Source organism: Tenrec ecaudatus, chromosome 2 (genome assembly GCF_050624435.1).
Source record: "Tenrec ecaudatus isolate mTenEca1 chromosome 2, mTenEca1.hap1, whole genome shotgun sequence".
Classification (NCBI taxonomy): Eukaryota; Metazoa; Chordata; class Mammalia; order Afrosoricida; family Tenrecidae; genus Tenrec; species Tenrec ecaudatus.
Window position 1 is genome coordinate 114,797,221 of NC_134531.1, and position 20,734 is coordinate 114,817,954.

Below are 20,734 nucleotides of genomic sequence, written 5' to 3' on the forward strand. Positions count from 1 at the left end.
GTGGTAACAAGCAAGACTTTTTATAAACAGGAAGACAAAACTTTCACCAGTGTGTGAATTAAGAAAATACTGATTTTACTGTTTATGTACATAAACATAAGGAGGCCTGGTGGTGTGGGTTAGGCTTTGGGCTGTTAATGCAAAGTCAAAGTCGGCAGGTCAGACCCACCCACCAGCTGCCCCCACAAGAAAATGATAAGGCTGTTTGCTCCCATAAAACCCTGTCTATGAATCCGAATCAACCAGATGGCAATGGGTTTGGTTTCTGGGTCCATAAACATATAGTGAAAAACCCACGAAACCTAATTCTTAAGGAGGATGAATCAGCGCTCTGTACCTGTTGGTAAGGAGTGGGAGGCGCTGCTTGAGTTAACACTTTCCCTATTTTGTGCATCCATTAGGATGTACACACCCAGCAATGATGCCTGATGAAAAACATGGCGAGGCATCAGGAGATGAGAGATCAAGTTACAGCTTGAAAACGTACAACCTCAAGCAGTCAAGAATGTCCCCGAGTACTTTTACTTCTCTCCCAGGGAAAGCGTCTAGACGGCACCGCGGGTTGGGGAAGAAGAGGGCCGGTGGATCTCGGAGGGAGCCACTTACGAGATGTAGGCTGGGTAGCCGAATCCTATCAGGTTGCAGAGGAGAGAGGCCCCATAACCGAACACCAGGTACAAGGCGACCAGCCCGACGATACCTGCAGACACGAGGAGGGAAGTGGGTCGGGTGCCCGAGAAGCACTCACGCGGGGCAGCCCCAGCCCCACTGCCCCCCGCCCCCCCCCGCGCCCCCTCCCCCCCGCGCTGGGCTTGTTCGGGGCGTTTTCCTCCGGACTGGATGACGGAGTGAGAAAAACCCAGCACACAAAAGGGTAGGCCGGCGCCTCCGCTGGATGCGCTGGGTCTGGGGACACCCGGCAGTCACACCTCGGGCCCTTCTTCCTTCCCGCCCGCTGGGGGCGCGGGGTGCCGGCAGGGTCTGCCAAGGCCAGGACCCCGCCCGCCCGGCCGCAGGGCGCCCAGCTAGGGACGTCCGGGGTCCGGTGGCTGCGGGCGCCCCGCGCCCTTCAGGAAGACACTGCCTGCTCCCGGAGGGGCTCCGGGGCGGGGAAGGGAAGACGCAGCACCCCGACCGCTGGGCGCCCAACCTACGCGCGGCCTCGAGGCGCAGCGCCAGGCAGCGGGGCAGACACGTCAGCACCGGCCAGTCCCCGCGGCCCCACCCGCTGCCCGGGGCCCGCACCTGGCCGCGGGCACAGGCCGGCGACAGCCTCGCGGGGTCTCCGACCGTGCCCGGCCGGGGCGACCTGGCAGGTCCCCGAGGGCCCTCGCCAGTTCGCCGTCTGTCACCCAGGCTGCCTTCCCGAGCCGGCGGGCGGGCGCCTCGCACCCACCCAGCGCGATGTAGCTGCGGTTCACGCCGGTCTTGGCCTCGAGCTTGGCCAGGAGGTCGGTCATGCAGTTCTTCTCGTGCAGGAACCGGTCGAACCGCTGCCTCATGGCTGCAGACATGGCGAGGACCGTGGCGACGCTGCCCGGGGGACGCAGAGCGGGACTGACTCGGGCGGGGGCCGGCGCGGCGTTGGGGAGGGCGGGGCGGGGCGGGGCGGGCGGAGCGGCCTTGCGTCGGGCGCGCGCCCCACTCCCGGCGGCGCAGCCCCCCGCCCCGCCCGCCCCGCCCCGCCCCTTCCTCGAGGCGGCCCGCGCCGCACCCCGACTGGCCCGCGCAGCGCCTCGGGGCGGCTCCTCGCCGACCCAGCCCCACGCGCGCCGGGGTCCGAGGACCGCCTGGACCCATGGGGGGGGGGTGTCCCTGCGTCATTTCAGGCTTCCTCTGAAACACAGCGGGGTAAACGCAGGTGCAAAGGAGAAGACAGGTACCCTTGTTTCTTCCATATGTGATGCCTGGGACTGGGTTTTCATTCTCCCGGAATTCCGATTCCGGGGATTCAAGGAGTGCAGGTCGTTGCTCTGAGATGTCCTTGAAGCGTTCTTCCAGGAAGCCTGTGAATGAGTTCAGTCGCCCATCACAGTTGGCTACACATATGGTCAAACACTGCCCTGAAGGAGAGGTGCAAGGGCCCACGACTTAAGGGAAGGAGCTAACTTTAGTTTCTCCATTCTGCCCCCATGGTGTTCCTCTAGATTCCCACCAGTACCCCTAAAGGCAGGCTCTTGTTACCTCTCACCTCAATACAAAGGGGCCACAAAAGTTCATGGAAAATACCAGTCAAACCAAGGGCTCAAGCAGAAAGCAAATGTTTTGAGAATGATGATGGCAACAAATGTACAAATGTGCTTGACACAAGGGATGCATGTATGGATTGTGATAAGAGTTCTACAAACCCCCAATAAAATGATTTTTTTTAAAGGGAAGAAAAATACCAATCAAAACCACTGCCATGGAGTTGGTGCTGACTCACAGTGACCCTATAGGACTGGGTAGAACCGTCCTTGAAGGTTTCCAAGACTGTAACTCTTCACTGGAGTAGAAAGCCTCATCTTTCTTCCCCCGAACGACCTTGAGGTTAGCAGCCCAGCACATAAACACTGCATCACCAGGGCTGTTTATGCGAAAATATCATTATTTTTTTACTCCATTTTTCCATGAACTTTCTGAAGCCTCTTGTATTTCAAGAAACTCTTTAATACTTGACTCCTATGACCTGTTTTGCACACTGCTGCAGAATTTTCTTAATAACTGCCTGTTTCCAAGCCTTCCTCCCACCCCCACCCCCTTGCCTACAGCTTGGAACTCTGAATCTAGCGCTGCATTAGCTCCCTGCACACAAGCTGGCCTTGGACTTTCTCTGGGCCCCGCCCCCCCAGTCCCTCCACACTTTCAAACGGACTCAATTACTACACTGTCTTCTACTTCCAGTTAGACTTCCATTTCTGCAAAAAATTCTCTTGCCCACTTCATTTTTCCTTCATGCACTAACCGTTCTTCCTCCTTTCTCTCAGAACCCCAACCACCACCACTACTCAGCCAAATCAATGAACAAAGAAGACTAAAAATAAAAGCAAAACCAAACTCCCTGCCGTGGAGTCAATACTGACGCAAAGTGATCCTGTAGGACAAGGTAGCTCTGCCTCTGTGCGTTTCCGAGACTGAAACTCTTTCTGGGAACAGAAAGCCCTTCCTTTCTTTCAACTTGCTGCTGGTGGCTTCCAACTGCTGACATTGCACTTAACAGTCCAACAGTAACCCGTATGCCACCAGCGCTCCCATACAGAACAACTCCCCCCCACTAAAAAGAAAGAATATTGTGGCCCCAAATGTCAATAGCTCTGAGATAGAAAAACCCTGCTCTGTCTAAAAGGCCCTTTCTCCAGATAATCCCTTAACTACGCCCCCTCGCATTCTTCAGTTCTTTGCTTAAATTGGGGCAAAGGAACCTTATTTTCTACCAAGGGCCATTTGGATATTTATAATATCATTGGCATGCCATATGAAATTATCAACTTAAAAATTAACCTGCTAGATGAACATTGGGCCTCTACTCAAATACTCCCTCAACACAAGAGCACTGTTCTAATAATCCAGCACTCTGAGATGCTCACCTTCCCGACACAATCGCTGAAGACAAAGTGGGTACATAATCAAATGTGGTAAAGAAAGCTGATGGTGCCCCGCTATCAAATGATATAGCATCTGGGGTCTTAAAGGCTTGAAGATAAGCAAAGGACCATCTAGCTGAGAAACAACAAAGCCCACATGGAACAAGCACTGCAGCCTGTGTGATCATGAGGTGTTGATGGGATCTGGTATCAGGCATCAAAGACCCAGAGCAAAAAATCGCAATGTGAATGATGGGAGAGTGGGGAGTGGAGATCCAAAGCTAATCTGTAAGCAATTGGACATTCCCTTACAGAAGGGTCATGGGGAGAAGACGGGCCAGTCAGGGTGCAGTGTAGCACCAATGAAACATAGCTTCTCTCTGGTTCTTTAATGCTTCCTTCCCCCTCCCCACTATCATGACCCTAATTCTACCTTACAAATCTAGCTAGACCTGAGCATGTACATAGGTACAGATAAGAGCTGGAAACACAGGGAATATACGACAGATAAACTCGTCAGGACCAATATTGAGAGTGGCCATACTAGGAGCGTAAGGAGAAGGTGGGGGGAGAAAAGGGGAACCAATGACAATAACCTACCTATAACTCCCTCCCAGGGAGATGTGCAACAGACAAGGAGGTGGGGGGGGACATCAGACAGAGCAAAACATGAAAAAATAATAATAATTTATAAATTATCAAGGATTCATGAGGGAGGGAAGGGGGAAAATGAGGAGCTGATACCAAGGGCTCAAGAAGAAGGAAAATGCTTTGAAAACGATGATGGCAACAAATGTACAAATGTGCTTGAGACGGTGGATGGATGTATGGATTGTGATCAAAGTTGCACAAGCCCCCAGTAAAATTATTTTTTTAATTAACCTGCTATATTTGGTCAATATTTAATTAACTCGGCCCCCATGTGGTGTCTGGCGCTGCTTCACTTTGGTGAGATGTGTGTTGTGAGCTGATATCGATGCTTTCACATGCTTTATACAGCGCCTCAAGGAGCCCTGGGGGTGTAGTGGTTACACATGGGACTGACTGCTAATCACAAGATCTGTAGCTCGGCGCCACCAGTGTCAGGGAGGAGACCAGGCTCTCTACGCCAGTACAAAGTGACAGTCTCTGAAACCCACAGGGGCACATCTACCCTGTTCTATCGGGTCGCTATGAGTTGGAATGGACTGGATGGCAGGGAGGGCTTGTTTTGTTTTTTAAAAAACACAGCTTGAAGGCTAGAGGTTCCCTACCCCTGGCTTAAATGATTCCTCTGAGAGGCCTTCTCTGGCCCCAACTTTCAACTTCCAACACTCTCTAGCCCTGTCTTGCTTTACTTACTTGCACTTAACTGCTGCCTTACATCCTGTATATTTTATTTTCTTTATGGATTTTTTCTCTCCACTGGATTTTTTAAAAATTATTTTATTGGGGGCTACTCTTCACTGGATTTAGAGTTCTCAAAAACCCAGTATTTTTGCCCAGTGTGTTCACTTTTATATCTGAAGTGGGAGAAAGATGGAAACCCTAGGGAGAAGTTGGGGGGGCTTTCTACTCCCGTAAAGAGTTACAGCCTTGGAAACCCACTGGGATGTTCTACCTTGTCCAATAAGGTCGCTAAGAGTTAGCATTAACTCGATGGCAGTTGAGTAGTAGTAGTCTATCTCAAGCATCTAAAACTATTTGTTAAATGAATGACTCTCTAGAAGTGATGCCTTTTAATCATAGTGTTGGTGAACAATATTGACTGTTCCATGCACTTCCAGAAGAACAAACAAATCTTAATAGGAACAAGTACAACCAGAATGTTCATAAGAAGGGAGGATAGTGAGACTTCATCATATGAATTTGCGACACGCTATCAAAGGGGTTCAGTCCCTGGAGAAAAGTATTTCCTGCGCTAGGTAAGGAAGAGGGTCAGCAAAAAGAAGAAGAATTGCAATGAGATGGATTGATGGAGCAGCTGTAACAAGGAGCTCTACCAGAAGAACGATTGTGAGGAGGACCAGGCAGTGTTTCATTTTGGTGTGCACTACCTGATGCCGTTGAGTCAATAGCAACCTACAGATACTCTGTAAGGCAAAATAGACCTGTTCCCTGGGTTTTCAAAGCTGCGCACCTCTGCGGGAGCAGAAAGGCTCATCTTTTTCCTACAGAGTTGCTTGTGGGTTTGAACCACTAACCTGTGGTTAGCAGCACACTGCTTAACCACTGGCCACCATGGCTCCTTCTTTGTACATTTAACTGCTGCAAGTTGGAGCCTACTCAATGTCACCTAAAACTACAGCACGAATGTATTCCATCCTCACAGTATTACCCTTATTTTAGTAAAAGAAGCACAGTGAGGGCTCACATAGAGAAGCTGGAATTCAGACCCAGAATTTTACCCATCCATTATACTGTGAGCAGAATAGCTGAGTTTTAACTTCTGAACCAGTTGTGAGTGTGTATAATTTCTCAGTCAGTAAAGCACTCGGAGTTATTCACAATGGAAGTTGGAGACATGTGTTTGAGTCCTTGAAATGATTCAAAATATAAAAAACATACCCTTACTTGTTCTTTGTCTTTTTCTTCATATTGTTATTATTTTATCTTTACCACTGTATTTTGTTTTGTTTTTATTGTTTCTGTTGAGTTTTCCAGTTTGGGAAGCACAGTAGATATTTGAAGGTAATAACTGATGCAAGTGCTTAAAGGGGATATAGGGGGAGGGAAGGTGATTTGGGAGCAAACAACGTATGTGGTGGGGGGTGCACTAGAACTGATTGTAATTACACAACTAATTTTAAAAGCAATTTAACCATGAAAAAAAGAAAGAAATGGTCTAAATTGATTTTACTAATGATTGTACAATTTTTCTTGATATGATTGAATGTCAGGGGAAGCCAGCCCCTGACACATCATTATGGGTCCAGTAGGCGCAATTGTACAGCGATAATAAATAAAGATTATAGTCAAGTTATAGAGAGCATGAGAGATAGAAGTGAAGTACTGAAATAAATGGAGTCAGACGCGTTTCATGGTAGCATGCTCACCTCAGCCCCACTTGATGGTCCACGTGGAGGGAGAGCGAAAGAGATTTAATGCTAGCCCAGGCTTTTTATCTTCTCTGGGGACATGCAAGCCCCCTAATTACAGGTGAGGACATACGTGACTGGAAGGGGCTGTCCTATAGGTAATACAGTAATGAGAGGGGGGTGGTCTAGGGACATACACGCAATAGGAAGAGGGATTGGGGGTATACATGTGACAAGATGGGCGGACCCTAGATTCAAGATGGCGACCTAACCTTGGTCATCCTTGGGTCGGGTTTGACCTCTCTGGGGTCTCCTATGATAATAGTTAACACGTTAGAGAAATACTCGTATGTAGTTATCCTAACATCAATATAACATTTTGGGGAAAACAAACAAACCTATCCTGAGACTTTGCAATGCAATGAATCGCTTCTATATCGCCTTTCCAGCTATGGTATCTCAGTTCCTAAAATATGATTGGCTGCGGCTATTCAAATAAGGTTTATAAACTCTTGCAATGATTGGACAGTAACTGTCCCAATCAGGAACCAGTGGCCTACCAAGGGGCATGGTAGTATTGTCATCTTGCCAGACGTAAAGAACCAATCAGATAGAGAGAGGTTGAGGAGGAACTCATTATTACCAGGAAGAACCAGGAGTGGGGTGCGACCTTTAGTCGTAGGGTCCCTTCTAGACACAGCAGGCAGAGAAACCTGTAATACATAAAAAGATCAGTGATACAGCAGGAGCAGCCAGTGTACAAGAAATAGGAGACCAGCCCAAGAGAGATACAGTGGAATTTGCCAACCCATGGAGCCAAACAGCTGAGCACCATTGACCAGGCAGCTTCCTGGCAGAGTGGCATGCCTCCAAACATTTATTAGTGGAACTAAAGAGCTGTAGTACTTGCTCTAAAGGGCAGCGCCTGAGAGTCAGGGCTAGAGACAAGCACAGCCAAGAACAAGACCTGCCCATGCACACAGCTTAGAGGTTGCAATTTCCTGCTAGATGAGCTGTCTCCTGAGTTGTTCTTGTTACTTCCAAGCTGATCCTAATCTTGATTCTGAGTTGTAACCTGACACTTGTGATAAAACCCATAATTGCAACAAATAATCAAACCCAGCAGAGAAATAGAGAATGCCATGAGAGGGACAACCTGTGTCAAAATTGTATTAATAAAGGTTGGAGATGGGCCCATGTCTCACCTCCACCTCATGGTAATTAACTTTGGACTGATGCCAATGCTGGTTTTCTCTCCTCTCCCTGAAATTAGACAGAGGTCTGATGCCCCCACATTAGAGTTTAAAGTATTTTTTCATATTTATTGATGATGCTCTCTGTGCCAGACACTATTGAATCTCGGGAAACTGGCAGACCTCAGTCTGGGAGTCCCTGAGCCAGGCAGGAATGTAGCACGTAGACGTTAGCATGCCTACAACGGAAGTCAGAGGGCTGGTGATGTACTAGATTACACCTTGGGTTTCTGACCACAAGGTCCTCAGGTTGAAACCACCAGCCATTTCTTGAGAGAAAGATGAGAATTTCTACTCCTATAAAGATTTTCTTTGGAGGGACATATCTGATCGAAGAACACAGGAGCAGATGAAGGGGGAGTAGGAGAGAGTGGAGCACATCCTGGCCCACCAGGCCTTGAGGACGATGACCCCAATTAGAGCAGCCAGTCCACAGAAAGGACCACATGGCCAGTCACACAATGAGATATAACGTCCCTCACTGATCCATGGCCCTGCAGGGGACAGCACCGGAGACACAGTGTGGGAATTGCACCTGACCTGATCCCACCACACTGAGGCAAAGCACTGGGGGAGTGCAGCAGAATAGCAAGGGAATGGAGTGGCAAGGTCCCCAGGGAATGCTGAAGGTGGACTTTAGGGCCAGGGAGTGGTGCCCCAACAGACTGGACTGGAAAAAACTCCTAAAGGCCAACAAACGATCCTTGAACTATCTACAAGCTTTTCTTTCTTGTTGTGTTTGTTTTGTTCTTTGTCAGTGGTTTGTTGTTTTGCTGTATACTGTTGCTTGGTTTTGCTCTGTCTTGTTTTTGTGCATGTTATTATCTCTGCAGGTCTGTCTAAATAAGATAGGCTGGATGAACAATCTGGAGGAAAAACAATGGGACCGACAGTTCCAGGTGGGGGACATGGGTTAGGGGGAGGTGGGGGGAAAGGAAATGGTGTTAACAAACCCAGGGACAAGGGAACATCAAGTGATCCAAATTGGTGGTGAGGTGGGTGTGGCAGGCCTGGTAGGGCATGAACAAGGGTAATATAACAAAGCGGTATAGTTGAAACCCAGGTGGGGACGGAACATGATAGTGGGACAGGAGGAAAGTCCAGGGAAATAGAGGAAAGAGCTAGGAGACAAAGAGGATTTATAGAGGTCTAGACAAAGACATGTACAACTATATATATGAGGATGAGAAAATAGATCTATGTGCCTATATTTATAGGTTTAGTATTAAGGTGGTGGAAGGACATTGGGCCTCTACTCAAGTACTCCCTCAATGCATGAATACTTTCTTCTATTAAACTGGCCTTCTAAAAAATAAATAAATAAATAAATAAATAAGCTGGCCTTCTATGATGCTCATCCTCCCAACACAACCGCTGAAGACAAAGCGGGTAAACAAGAAAATGTGGTGAAGAAAGCTGATGGTGCCCGGCTATCAAAAGAGATAGTGTCTGGGGTCTTAAAGGCTTGAAAGTAAACAAGCGGCCATCTAGCTCAGAAGCAACAAAGCCCACATGGAAGAAGCACACCAGCCTGAGCAATCATGAGGTGTTGAAGGGATCAGGTATAAGGCATCATCAGGGAAAAAAAAAAATCTTACCATAGTGAATGAAGGGGAAAGTGCAGAGTGGAGACCCAAAGCCCATTTGTCAGCCACTGGAGATCCCCTTGCAGAGGGGTCTAGGGGAGGAGATGAGTCAGTCGGTGCAATGTAGCACCGATGAAGAATACAGCTTTCCTCCAGTTCCTAAATGCTTTCCCTCTCCTCCCCCCAACTACCATGATCCGAATTCTACCTTGCAAGTCTGGATAGAGCAGAAGTTGTACACTGGTACAGATAGGAGCTGGAGGCACTGGGAATCCAGGGCGGATGATACCTCCAGGACTAGTGGTGTGAGTGGCGATACTGGGAGGGGAGAGGGAGGGTGGGTTGGAAAGAGGGAACCGATTACAAGGATCTACATGTGACCTCCCCCCTGGGGGATGGACAACAGAAAAGGGGGTGAAGGGAGACATGGGACAGGGAAAGATATGACAAAATAATAATTTATAAATTATCAAGGGCTCATGAGGGAGGAGGGAGCAGGGAGGGAGGGGAAAAAAAGAGGACCTGATGCAAAGGGATTACGTGGAGAGCAAATGCTTTGAAAATGACGAGGGCAATGAATGTACAGATGTGCTTTACACAATTGATATATGTATGGATTGTGATAAGAGTTGTATGAGTCCCTAATAAAGTGTTTTTTTAAAAAAAGATTTACTTTGAGGATTGAGGTACACCTGGCCCAAGCAAGGCATTTTCATTTGCTTCATAGGAATGTGAAGGTCAGCCATTAAATAAAGAAGACAGAGAAAAGAAGAATCTGCATGAGCTGTGTTATGGCAAAGAACATTGAAAGTATCACAGACTGCCAAAAGGACAAACAATTTTCTCTCGGAAGAAGTACAACCAGAATGCTCCTTGGAAGCAAGAATGGTGAGATTTTGTCTCACATACTTCGAACATATTACCAGAAAAGACCAATCCCTGAAAAAGGATCCCCTGCTTGGTAAAGTGACAGAGCACCCAAAAAGGACCACAGTAGCTGCTGCAACAATGCTCAAACACAGTGGGCTCATTGTGAGAATGGTGCAGGGCCAAGCAATGCTTTGGTTTGTTATGCAAAGGGACAGTGAGTTGGAGCCCATTCGTTGGCACCTAATGAGAAGGAAGTCAAACCAATATGGAAAGATGCAAATATTATATCTTCTGTTGGCAAGAACTAATTCTGCAGGACACCTTTGAGCAGCTAGCTCACTTTAGTTGTCCACAGCCGGTTTCTTCAAATTGGGATAATTTCTCAACTACTTGAAATAATAGCACATGTCTGTTCTAACTCATATATGTTAGAATGACAACGTAGACCAGAATTTGTCAGATAGATTTTATTCGGTCCCCGCACTGCCATGGTAGGAGGCTCTGGCTTCCCCAACAACAGGGCAGCAGCGAGGCAGCCAGACTCCTCAATCCAGAGACTCACTGCCTTTGCAGACACAGCCCTAATGGCATATGTCTGTGCCCTGCCCCCCATCTCCTCTGCTGCCACCAGAGGAGACTGACCGTGACGTCATCGTAATAAAAAGCCGACACCGGAGGAGCCCTGAGGCATCATGACTGCAGGTTGTGCTGCTAACCACCAGGTCGTCAGCAGTGCGAAACCACCAGTCTCTCTGAGGGAGAAAGATGGGGCTTTCTACTCTAGTAAGGTTACATTCTTAGAAATCAACAGGGGCAGTTCTGCCCAGTCCTATGTTGGCAAAGAATGTGAAGACACAGACTTGCCAGAAGGTGAGAGGAAAAGGGAGAAGTTGAATATAATTCAAGAAATCATTAAAAGAAATAAAATGACGGGAATTAGCTTGCTTCACTGGATATATTTGAATCACAACATTCTCTTTACTTGCCTCATTGGGCAGACTCTTGAACAAGTACTACTGACACCGAAGCAAAGCATTTTCCACTTTATTTCTCCTTTTAGCCAACCTGAAGTTGAGTTTTTTAAAATTATTGTTCACAATTGGAGGATAAACCAGCCTGAAAATATCCTTTAGTCTAGCACAATGGGTTTAAAAAATATATTTTACTGAAAGATCATTTGTCCTTTTGTATATAAATCTAAATATTTTCATCTAGAAAAACAGGCACAAAAATGCCCTTTATGTCACCCCATCGTTTCCCTTAATGAAGCCTGCACAGGAGAGTAAATAGTAGAAAATAAGTCATTGGCTGATTGTTTCTAAACTAGTTCAAAACTAGTTCATCTAGTTCTAGGAAACCCTGGGGTTTGGATTCCATACTGGGGCGGTGCTATGTTTACTGATCCAGGAGAATGGTGTACCCACAATGACAATCCAAATTTGCCTCATAGCCTACAGGCTGCTATGCATTGTTTTTCCATTTAAGAAAGGGACCAGAAAGAATCAGACTATTTTGTACACTTCCCTTTGTGACTAAGCATCAGGGGAACTTGAATAAAAAACGGACCAGCTGTTTAGTATTATACATTTGCTGTACCAGATTACCGTAACTATTATCTTACAGTCTGCAGGTCAGTCAGAAGTCTGACAAACATTTCACTGGGCAAAATTCAAGATGACAGGTGCTGCCTTCCTTTCTGGAGGCTCAGGGGGATCCGCCTTTTCTTGCTTTCAGGTTGTTGACCGAACTCAGTTCCCGTGGTTGTAAAACAGATCTCCATTTCCTTCCTCAATCTTCAAAGCCTGTCTGCTGGGTCCTGTCCCTCCCTTATTTCAAATCTCTCTTCCTCCACCTTCTATGGCTTCTCTGACCCATCTGCTTCCCACTTCCACTTTTAAAGATTCATGTGACTAGATTGGGTTCACCCCCAATAATCCAAGACAGTCTCCCCATTTCAAAGTCAATCATCAGCAAAAACCTTTTGGCTACATAAAATAGCATGTTCACAGGTTTGGAACATTAGGGCATGGACAGGTCGTTGTTCTGCCATACCAGTTTAGGTGGTGGATACATAATCATACTCTAGTCCCTGAAGAGAAAGAACACAGTGAAATTGGTATACCACTTTAGTCCTTCCACTTCTATTAAGGACCCACCCAGGACATCACCAAGGCTTAAGGAACAGGCAAATGAAGGCACTTCCACTTTAAGCCCTGCCTCCATCACGTGTGTGATCCTGGGCAAGTTCTCAACCTCCAAAAGCTCCACTTTCTTCCATTTCTAAAATGAGAATATATATGTCATTGAGCTGATGGAATAAATGACATGCTCCATGTGAAGTATTTAGAGTGGAAATTGTTACCCATAGGAAAGATGCATAAAGCAAATGAAGAAGGCATCTACAAGGATTGATACCTAAAATTCCATCCTCTTGGCTCATTCCTTTGATTCAAGAATTTAATTGGCATCGTAAAAATAAAATTGGAAGAAATTAAAGCACATCTGCATCAGTAATTTGTGGTATAGGAGAGCACTTGTTTCAGGCAATTTGCAATTAGGCATGGATTTGAGAGCATGTTTTAATAAGGAGTGGGGCACCGAGTGCTTGAGGACTAATGGAGTAGCTTTTCCAAGGTAAAACTGTGTGACACAGTTGTATCTAGGACCCTGTACTTATCTATGACCAACAGAGCTGGGGCCTCCGTTCTGCATAAACACGGGTGAGCAACTAACCGACCAGCACGTGCCAGGTCAAAATTAAGCTGCTCTCTGACACACAGCAGACAGATTTATGCAGCTCCGCATCACTAGCACCCTCTCAATACTTCTCTTTCCTTGTTCTCAGGCTTTCAGCCTTTTTTGGTTATGTTTTGGCCCATATCCTCCAGCTCTTGGACATCAATCATGCCACACTGGTTGACCAAAGGATGTCCCCCCTTCTTTAAATATATAAATAACGTTTTCTTTCTTATGAGTTATGCAGTGAGGAGAAAATAATGTGGGCACATAATCTTTTACTTATTGCCCAGAATAGTCTTTCTAAATTGGATGTGGTTGTAGATTTAAAACTAGCTAGTATAGGGGATTTGTAGTACATTTGTGGGGGTGCACGGTGGGATTTGTAATAAGCCTTTCTCTCTCTCTCTCTCTTTTGCACCTTAGTTTCTCAATAGCTCTTTAGCATTTGTTAGTCTAAAAAAATTATGATGTATATAGTCTCCAAGCAACATCAACTGTTGTTAACTTTTCCAAGCTTTATAAAATTCACTGAAAGATATAAGTGAGTCTCTAATTTTATATTTTTAATGGTTTATTTTTATGCAAACAGCTTGAACTTGGATGAATCACTAGTAAAACCATAGCTTCTAATTTTGTGCTGTAGTAACTGAAGATGTGTTTAGCATAATAAACCAAGCCAACATCACATGTTTATTTAGAATCCTAAACAGTGGCATATGAAACAGATTAAAAGAAGTGTGTTCATTTCTGGCTGGACTCTGAGAATGTAATAATTTACAATTTAGTCTTCAACATATAGGAACCCTTATACATAGGCTGCTTGATGTCAAAATCAGAACTTTTATTTAATATTAAAAAATGTCATACTCAAGGCTGGATGATAATTAAACCATAAAATGAGAAGACTTGAGTGAAAGATTCAAGGAGGACAGGCAATTATCTTGATAAATTAAAACATAAAAACAACACTTGGGGGGATACTTGGCTCCAGATTTCAGAGTAATCTTTTAAAAATATTTTTATACTTGTTTGATTTTTGTTCACTTTTCCAATTTTTATTAATTCTGAGGAGAACAAAGAAAAAATCCCATTGTATTGAAGATCTGCATCAGTTTCTGTAGTGCTTTTTCTTTTCATTTGTGTTAGATTGCATATACAATGACAAAGGAAAGTGAGGATCTCACCAGTGAAGATTAAGTGATCTCACCAGTGAAGATTAAGTGGTGAATGAATTGATGTAGAAAGCATTTGGCCATGACCTTTCAACAGAGGATGATTGGATATGGGTAGAAGTTTGAGCCCAAGAAATAGGCAGTAGTCTTTTCTTGGCGGGTATAAAATAGATTCCAGAATACATCCCTCCACTCCTTGAAGTCCCTCCACATTCATGCTTAAATTTAATTTTAAAGGTTTTAAATATACTTAAAGAAGACTAACAAATTATTAGCATTTTAAAAATGCATTCATTTAACAATTATACCTACTATGTGCTGGGTCCTGATCATACACAGGGAACCAAGACATAGTGTTTAAGCTTTATGGAGCTCACAGTAGGTAGTAACCATGGCAACATTTGATGTTTATCAGTGAGGGTTTTTTTTAATCATTCTGTTGGGGGCTGATAGAACTCTTATCACAGTCCATACATACATCAATTGTGTAAAGCACATTTGTACATTCATTGCCCTCATCATTCTCAAAACATTTGCTCTCCACTTAAGCCCCTGGCATCAGGTCCTCATTTTTCCCCTCCCTCCCCTCTCCCCCTTCCCTCATGAACCCTTGATAATTTATAAATGATTATTTTGTCATATCTTGCACAGTCCGACATCTCCCTTCACCCACTTTTCTGTTGTCCGTCCCCCGGGGAGGAGGTTATATGTAGATCCCTGTAATCGGTTCCCTCTTTCCACCCCACCCTCCCTCCACTATCAGTGAGGGTTTTCTAGAAACTCAGTCATCGAGTGCTGCTATGGCAGATACACCACAAACAGATGCCTTTAAGGATTAGAACTTGATTTTCTCACAATTTAGGAGGCATACTGTTGTTAAGTGCATTGAGTTGGTACCAAGTCACAAGGACCCTCTGTGCAACAGAACAAAACACCACGCCGTCCTCCGCCATCCTCACAATGGTTGCTATGTTTGAACTCGTTGTTGCAGCCACTGTATCGCTGTCTGTGGCGCGGGCCTTCCGCTTTTTCACTGCCCCCGCACTCCCCCACGCAGGCTGTCCTACATCAGTGCCTGGGCTCGCCTGATAACACATCTGAAATCGGTGGGCCGAAGTCTCACCACCCTGGCTTCTCATGGACATTCTGGCTGCACTTCTTCCAAGACGTATTTGTTTGTTCCCCTGGCAGTCGATGGGACTTTCAATATTCTTCATCAGCACCCACGGTTCAAATGCATCGTTTTCTTCCACAGTCTCCCGTATTCAGTGTCCAACTGGCCCATGCATGTGAGGCGTACCGTGATCCTCGAAGTAGAATCCTCGCTTTTCAGCACTAAGAGGTCCTGCGCAGTAGATTTTACTGCATCTCGGATCTCAGCATGTATTAAACTGACGGAGTTGTGATACTGAAAAATTACAGGGCGCGCGGCGGATTGCCCGGGCCGGGTAGGAGCTCCAGCCCCGCAGCCCGGGCTCCGGGAGCGCCGCCCCAGCTCCCCGAGGAACTCCGGGGGCCGCGGCCGCCCGGCCGGCCCGGAGCGCGCAGAGGCCCTGCCCGCCGCCCGCGCCCCGGACCCCGCGGCGCACCCCGGCCGCCTGGCACCGCCTCCTGGCGGCCTCGCGGGCCCGGAAGGAGACGCGGAGCTCCGGGAGTCCGCGGACATGAACTTGGGGTCCGCTCACCCCCGGCCTCCGCCGGCCGCGGCGGCCTAGGATCAGGCCGGGCTGCGGCTCGCGGCCCAGAGCGCCGCCTGCACCCACGGCCTCGCCTGGCCGCCCTCCCGCTGCGCCCCGGCCACCCCAGCGCCCCTCCTCGCAGCGCCCCAATGGCTTGGAACCCCCCTCGTCCCAGTGGGCGGAGCCCGGGCGCCGCGCCTGCAGACGCGGCTTGGCAGGCGGCGCGGGTCCCCAGGACTGACCCATATGGATCCGAAAGGCCTGAAGACGTTGACTATGCGTCTTCGGAGGAGTTTTTCCCACCTAACTGGTAACACTCTCTAGAAGAGGCATTAAATGGTCTGAACTTTTAACAGGAAGTCGTCGTGTCCAGAAAAGTCTGAAAGTGAAGCGCTGCATCCGGAAAGGGGTCCCGTTTGAGCACCGGGCACGCGTCTGGACGGGGGTGAGCGGAGCCCAGGCACAGATGGAACCGAATCCTGGCCTTTACCGCCGACTTCTCCGGGGAGAGCCAGATGACAGCCGGGAGGAGGCCATCCAGACAGAGAGGAACTGGACTTTTCCTGACCATGTAAATTCCGAAAAACTGCCGATCCCTGTTTACAGAAGACCCAGTACAACGTGCTGTTGGCATATGCTGGGCACCACCACCAAGGTGTGGGGTATTGCCAGGGAATGAACTTTACAGCACGCTATCTGCTTCTCATAACAAAGAACAAAGACTCCTTATTGGAAGGATATTACCTGACTATTACAGCCCAGAAATGCTGGGCTTGAAGACGGACCAGGAGGTGCTGGGTGAGCTCGTGAGGATGAAGGTGCCCGCGGTGGCCGACCTGCTGGAGGGGCAGGGGGTCCTGTGGACCTTGGTGGTGTCCCGCTGGTTCATTTGCTTGTTCGTCGACACCCTGCCTGGGGAGACCATGCTTCGGATCTGTGATTGTTTATTCAACGAAGGCGCCAAAATGATCTTCCTGGTGGCCTTAATTCTAATTAAACAACCCCAGGCTTTTATTTTGGAAGCCACCATCTTTGAAAAAAAATGGAAAAATTATGTGGACAAAATTTTGAATGATGTAGGAAACATCAAAATAAAATGGAAGGAATACACAATTACTTTACAAAAAAAAGTTAACATTCAGCCATTTCAAGAAGTAGCATATGAGCATGAATCAATAGTAGTGAAGGAAGAAGTCCAAGCTGCACTGAAAGAATTAGCCAAAAATAAGACTCCAGGAATTGAAGGAATACCAAATGAAATGTCTCATCAAGTTGAGGAAGCACTAGAAACAGTCATTTGTCGATGTCAGGAGATTTGGAAGACAGCTACTTGGCCAACTGACTGGAAGAGATCCATATTTGTACCCTTTCCAAAGAAAGGTGACCCAAAAGAATGCTCACATTATAAAACATTATCACTAATGTCACATGCAAGTAACATTTTGCTAAAGATCATCTAACAACTGTTGTAGCAGTATGTTACCAGGGAGTTGCCAGAGGTTCAGGCTGGATTCCGAAGAGGACTTGGAACAAGGATTATCATTGCTGATACCAGGTGGATCTTACCTGAAAACAAAGAATACCAGAAAGATGTGTGGAGGGTAGACCTCCACAGATACATGGCACCAGCCCTGGGGGAGGCTTTCTACCTGACGGCTCACGATTTCGGGGAAGGTCTTTGTCTCCTTTCTGTAGCACAGCATTAGTGGAGATTTCTATTTGTCTTGGTACCCTATCAACCTTCCCCTGGTTCTAAGCGGTTTTCAGTACAGAAACCCCAAGTTCAAATGTTTCTCTTCACTCTAGGCTTCTCTGTGTGGTGGTAGTAGGTCCCTCTGATCTCTGACTTCTTTTCTCTCCTTTAATCTTTTGTGAATGATAAGGCACTATAGTCCGCACCCCAGGGAAACTCCCTGTGGCTCCGATCAAAGTGGTGATGGTATTAAGACTATTATATTCTCCCCTTAAATCTCTTATTGGCTTATCATATTAGGTCACATCTCGGGGTCATCATATAGCTGCCAGACCACTGAGACTCATATAGCCTGATCATCATATAGCTGCCAGACCACTGAGACTCATATAGCCTGATCATCATATAGCTGCCAGACCACTGAGACTCATATAGCCTGATCATCATATAGCTGCCAGACCACTGAGAATCATATAGCCTGATCATCATATAGCTGCCAGACCACTGAGACTCATATAGCCTGATCATCATATAGCTGCCAGACCACTGAGACTCATATAGCCTGATCATCATATAGCTGCCAGACCACTGAGAATCATATAGCCTAGCCAACGTGACACAAATATTTAAGGGGACACAATTCAACCCATGACAGAATCTTTTTTTCCCCATGTACCTTTATTACATAAAAATAGACTATAATATTAACATCACTCAATAAAGCATTTTGAAATAAGGATATAGAATTTTTATTTTCTTTCAAAAGATATTTCAAGGTATTTCTACTTTTATAAATCCAAAGGAAAAACATTTAAAAATAATATAGCAGTTAGTATTACACAAAATAGTACATTATTCATTTAAAATAAGTTTTAATTCATTGAAGTTATTATTTTTGTTTTTTATTATTTTGATTCTATGATGAGGAATGTTCTAAAATTTACTACCTTTGATTTGTATTCCAGTGATTTATGCATATATTATATTTAAAATGACATTTGTAAATGCTTTTAATAAATTGTTCTTATTGGTAGTTCTACCTCTTGCTCAGTAATTGAACTGGCAGCACTTTAAGTTAATATCAGTGGCCCCCAAACTATTAGTTCTAACTCTTCAAGCAACTGGATTGTGTCAAAGAAATATTTGTCCTTTATTGAGAGGATCCCTGTTAGCTTGCAGCCGTTTTCTATCATGGTTCTTGTTGTCTCTCAATTGTCTGAACCGCTTTTAAATTAGAATTCTACATGTCTTAACCTTTATTTCACATTCATATCTGAATTAGTGATCTGCAAATCATAAAACTTAAGCAAGTTCATAAGTTTAAATTGCTATTGTATATCTTTTGCCACATAGAGTGGAATCTACGTGCAACTAAAGTCATGACAAAACCTTAACTCAGTATTTATACTTTTCTCATCACTACACAGTGACCAATAGTGTCAATAAAGAAACAAACTGCAAAATCTGGACTGTGTCTTGTCACATGGCATCGTTGCTTTCTCTTTGTGTGTCACCTTGTGTCCTTGCAGTAGATCCTTTTCAGCTTCAATGTCTCCTCTCATTACCCAGACCTGTTTGGAATATGTGAGATGACAAATACTGACCTGACTAAGCATCTGATGACTATCTCTAGGATAATTTCATACTACAGGCAGACATTTAAAACTTTGCTAGTAGATGTTTTATTGTTTTACTTCAATATGATGTATGTTGACATTTAGCAATGTTTCTTATGCCAGTGACCAGACATCTGGTAACAATGCGATTCTGCCACACAGTCCCACATGAGTGATTCTGAGGAAAGAAAGTCAGAGTAGCCCTCACCCCAAAACAGCCACGGGACTGCAGCTCTGGGCAGAGTTCTCCCTGGGCAAAGCTGTGCGATGAACAAAGGCTCTCTATGCATGGACTCGTCTGTTCTCCACACATCCACACACTGACTCTGATTTACCAAACATTATGTGTGAAAGTAAGATTCACTCCCTATCTAAAGACTATCTAAAGACTCATAGCTCCCTTCTGACTTTTCCCACTACATACCTATTATAGGTCAATTTATGTTACCTCAAAATGTGTTGTGAAAACCCTGACCCACAGGCCTGTGGCTAAAATACCATTTGGGGATGAGTCTTCGTATTATTTTCATAAGAAAGTATTAGGGAAGAGCACAGGTTCCCGAACTTATTTGTCTTATCGCCCCTTTCTCAAGAAAAAGAAAAAATATTGCCTCAGTGCCTCCCTGGCAACGAAAAACTTTTGTGTTCTTGCCCATAAACCAGAATAAAGTGTAGGCATCTGCTTTGTAGCCTCCCTTGATTGTTCCAGCACCCCAGGGCGCAGTGTTACCCACTCTGGGAAACACTGGTAAGTCAAAAACCTTAAGTCAAACATTGAGCTGAAATTGCAAATATTTTAGGCCATAAAAATTCACTGTCATCAAGATGATCCTGAGACTCTGAATCTGTGCGGGAGCAGATAACCTCATTTTTAGTACATGAGCTACTAAAACAGCACAAATAACCTGATTTTTCTCTCACAGAATATATCCTACCTTAATCCTATTTGTTAGCATAACTGAGAACTCCCTCTAACCACAGACATAAACTTAAATCCACTGCCACTGAGTCAAGTCTGACTCACGGCAACCCACAGGACAGGGTAGTAGTATCCCAGTGGGTTTCTGAGACTGCAGCTCCTTCCAGGAGTACAAAGCCTCACCTTTCTCCCTTGGAGCGGCTGGTGGTTTCAAACTGCTAACTTTATGTGTGGTTAGCAGCCCAGTGCACAGCGACTACACCATCAGGGCTCCTAGTCACGGACATAGAGGTTACAATTTAAACTACAAACACCCAACTCCTAACCCACAGCATTACCAGAGCTCCTTTCAGTAATTATTTTAAAGGTTGAAATCACACCAAGTATGCTCTCTAGTCACAAAGCTATAAAAGTAGAAAGCAATACTAGGGAGAACAAGGGGAAACAATCTGGTACATGGAAACTGGGAACATCTACTTAAAAAAACGAGTAATAGGTGAAAATGTTTAATTCCTAGAATGAAACAAGAATGAAACACAATTGTGAATATACCTGGAAGCTACATCCAACCTCGTTTAGCTACACCAGAGAGGAGAATCTAACTCCTTACCAGCCCTGGGCTGTTGC

The 20,734-nt window shown here is 45.7% G+C and overlaps 1 protein-coding gene and 1 pseudogene across 1 annotated transcript in view; one reads left to right on the forward strand and one right to left on the reverse strand.

Annotated features, from left to right (window-relative positions):
* The window catches only part of REEP5 (receptor accessory protein 5), a 51,237-nt gene extending 49,645 nt beyond the window's left edge, over positions 1 to 1,592 (reverse strand). Inside the window, exons 1-2 of the mRNA XM_075541394.1 lie at positions 1,397 to 1,592; positions 607 to 700 (exon numbers count right to left, since the gene is read on the reverse strand). Coding sequence (XP_075397509.1) covers positions 607 to 700; positions 1,397 to 1,514 — 212 coding nt within the window. The 5' untranslated portion in view covers positions 1,515 to 1,592. The remainder of the gene's footprint in view (positions 1 to 606; positions 701 to 1,396) is intronic.
* Positions 1,593 to 15,319: 13,727 nt separating this feature from the next.
* On the forward strand, positions 15,320 to 19,023 carry LOC142439207 (growth hormone-regulated TBC protein 1 pseudogene; annotated as a pseudogene).
* Positions 19,024 to 20,734: the final 1,711 nt, after the last annotated feature.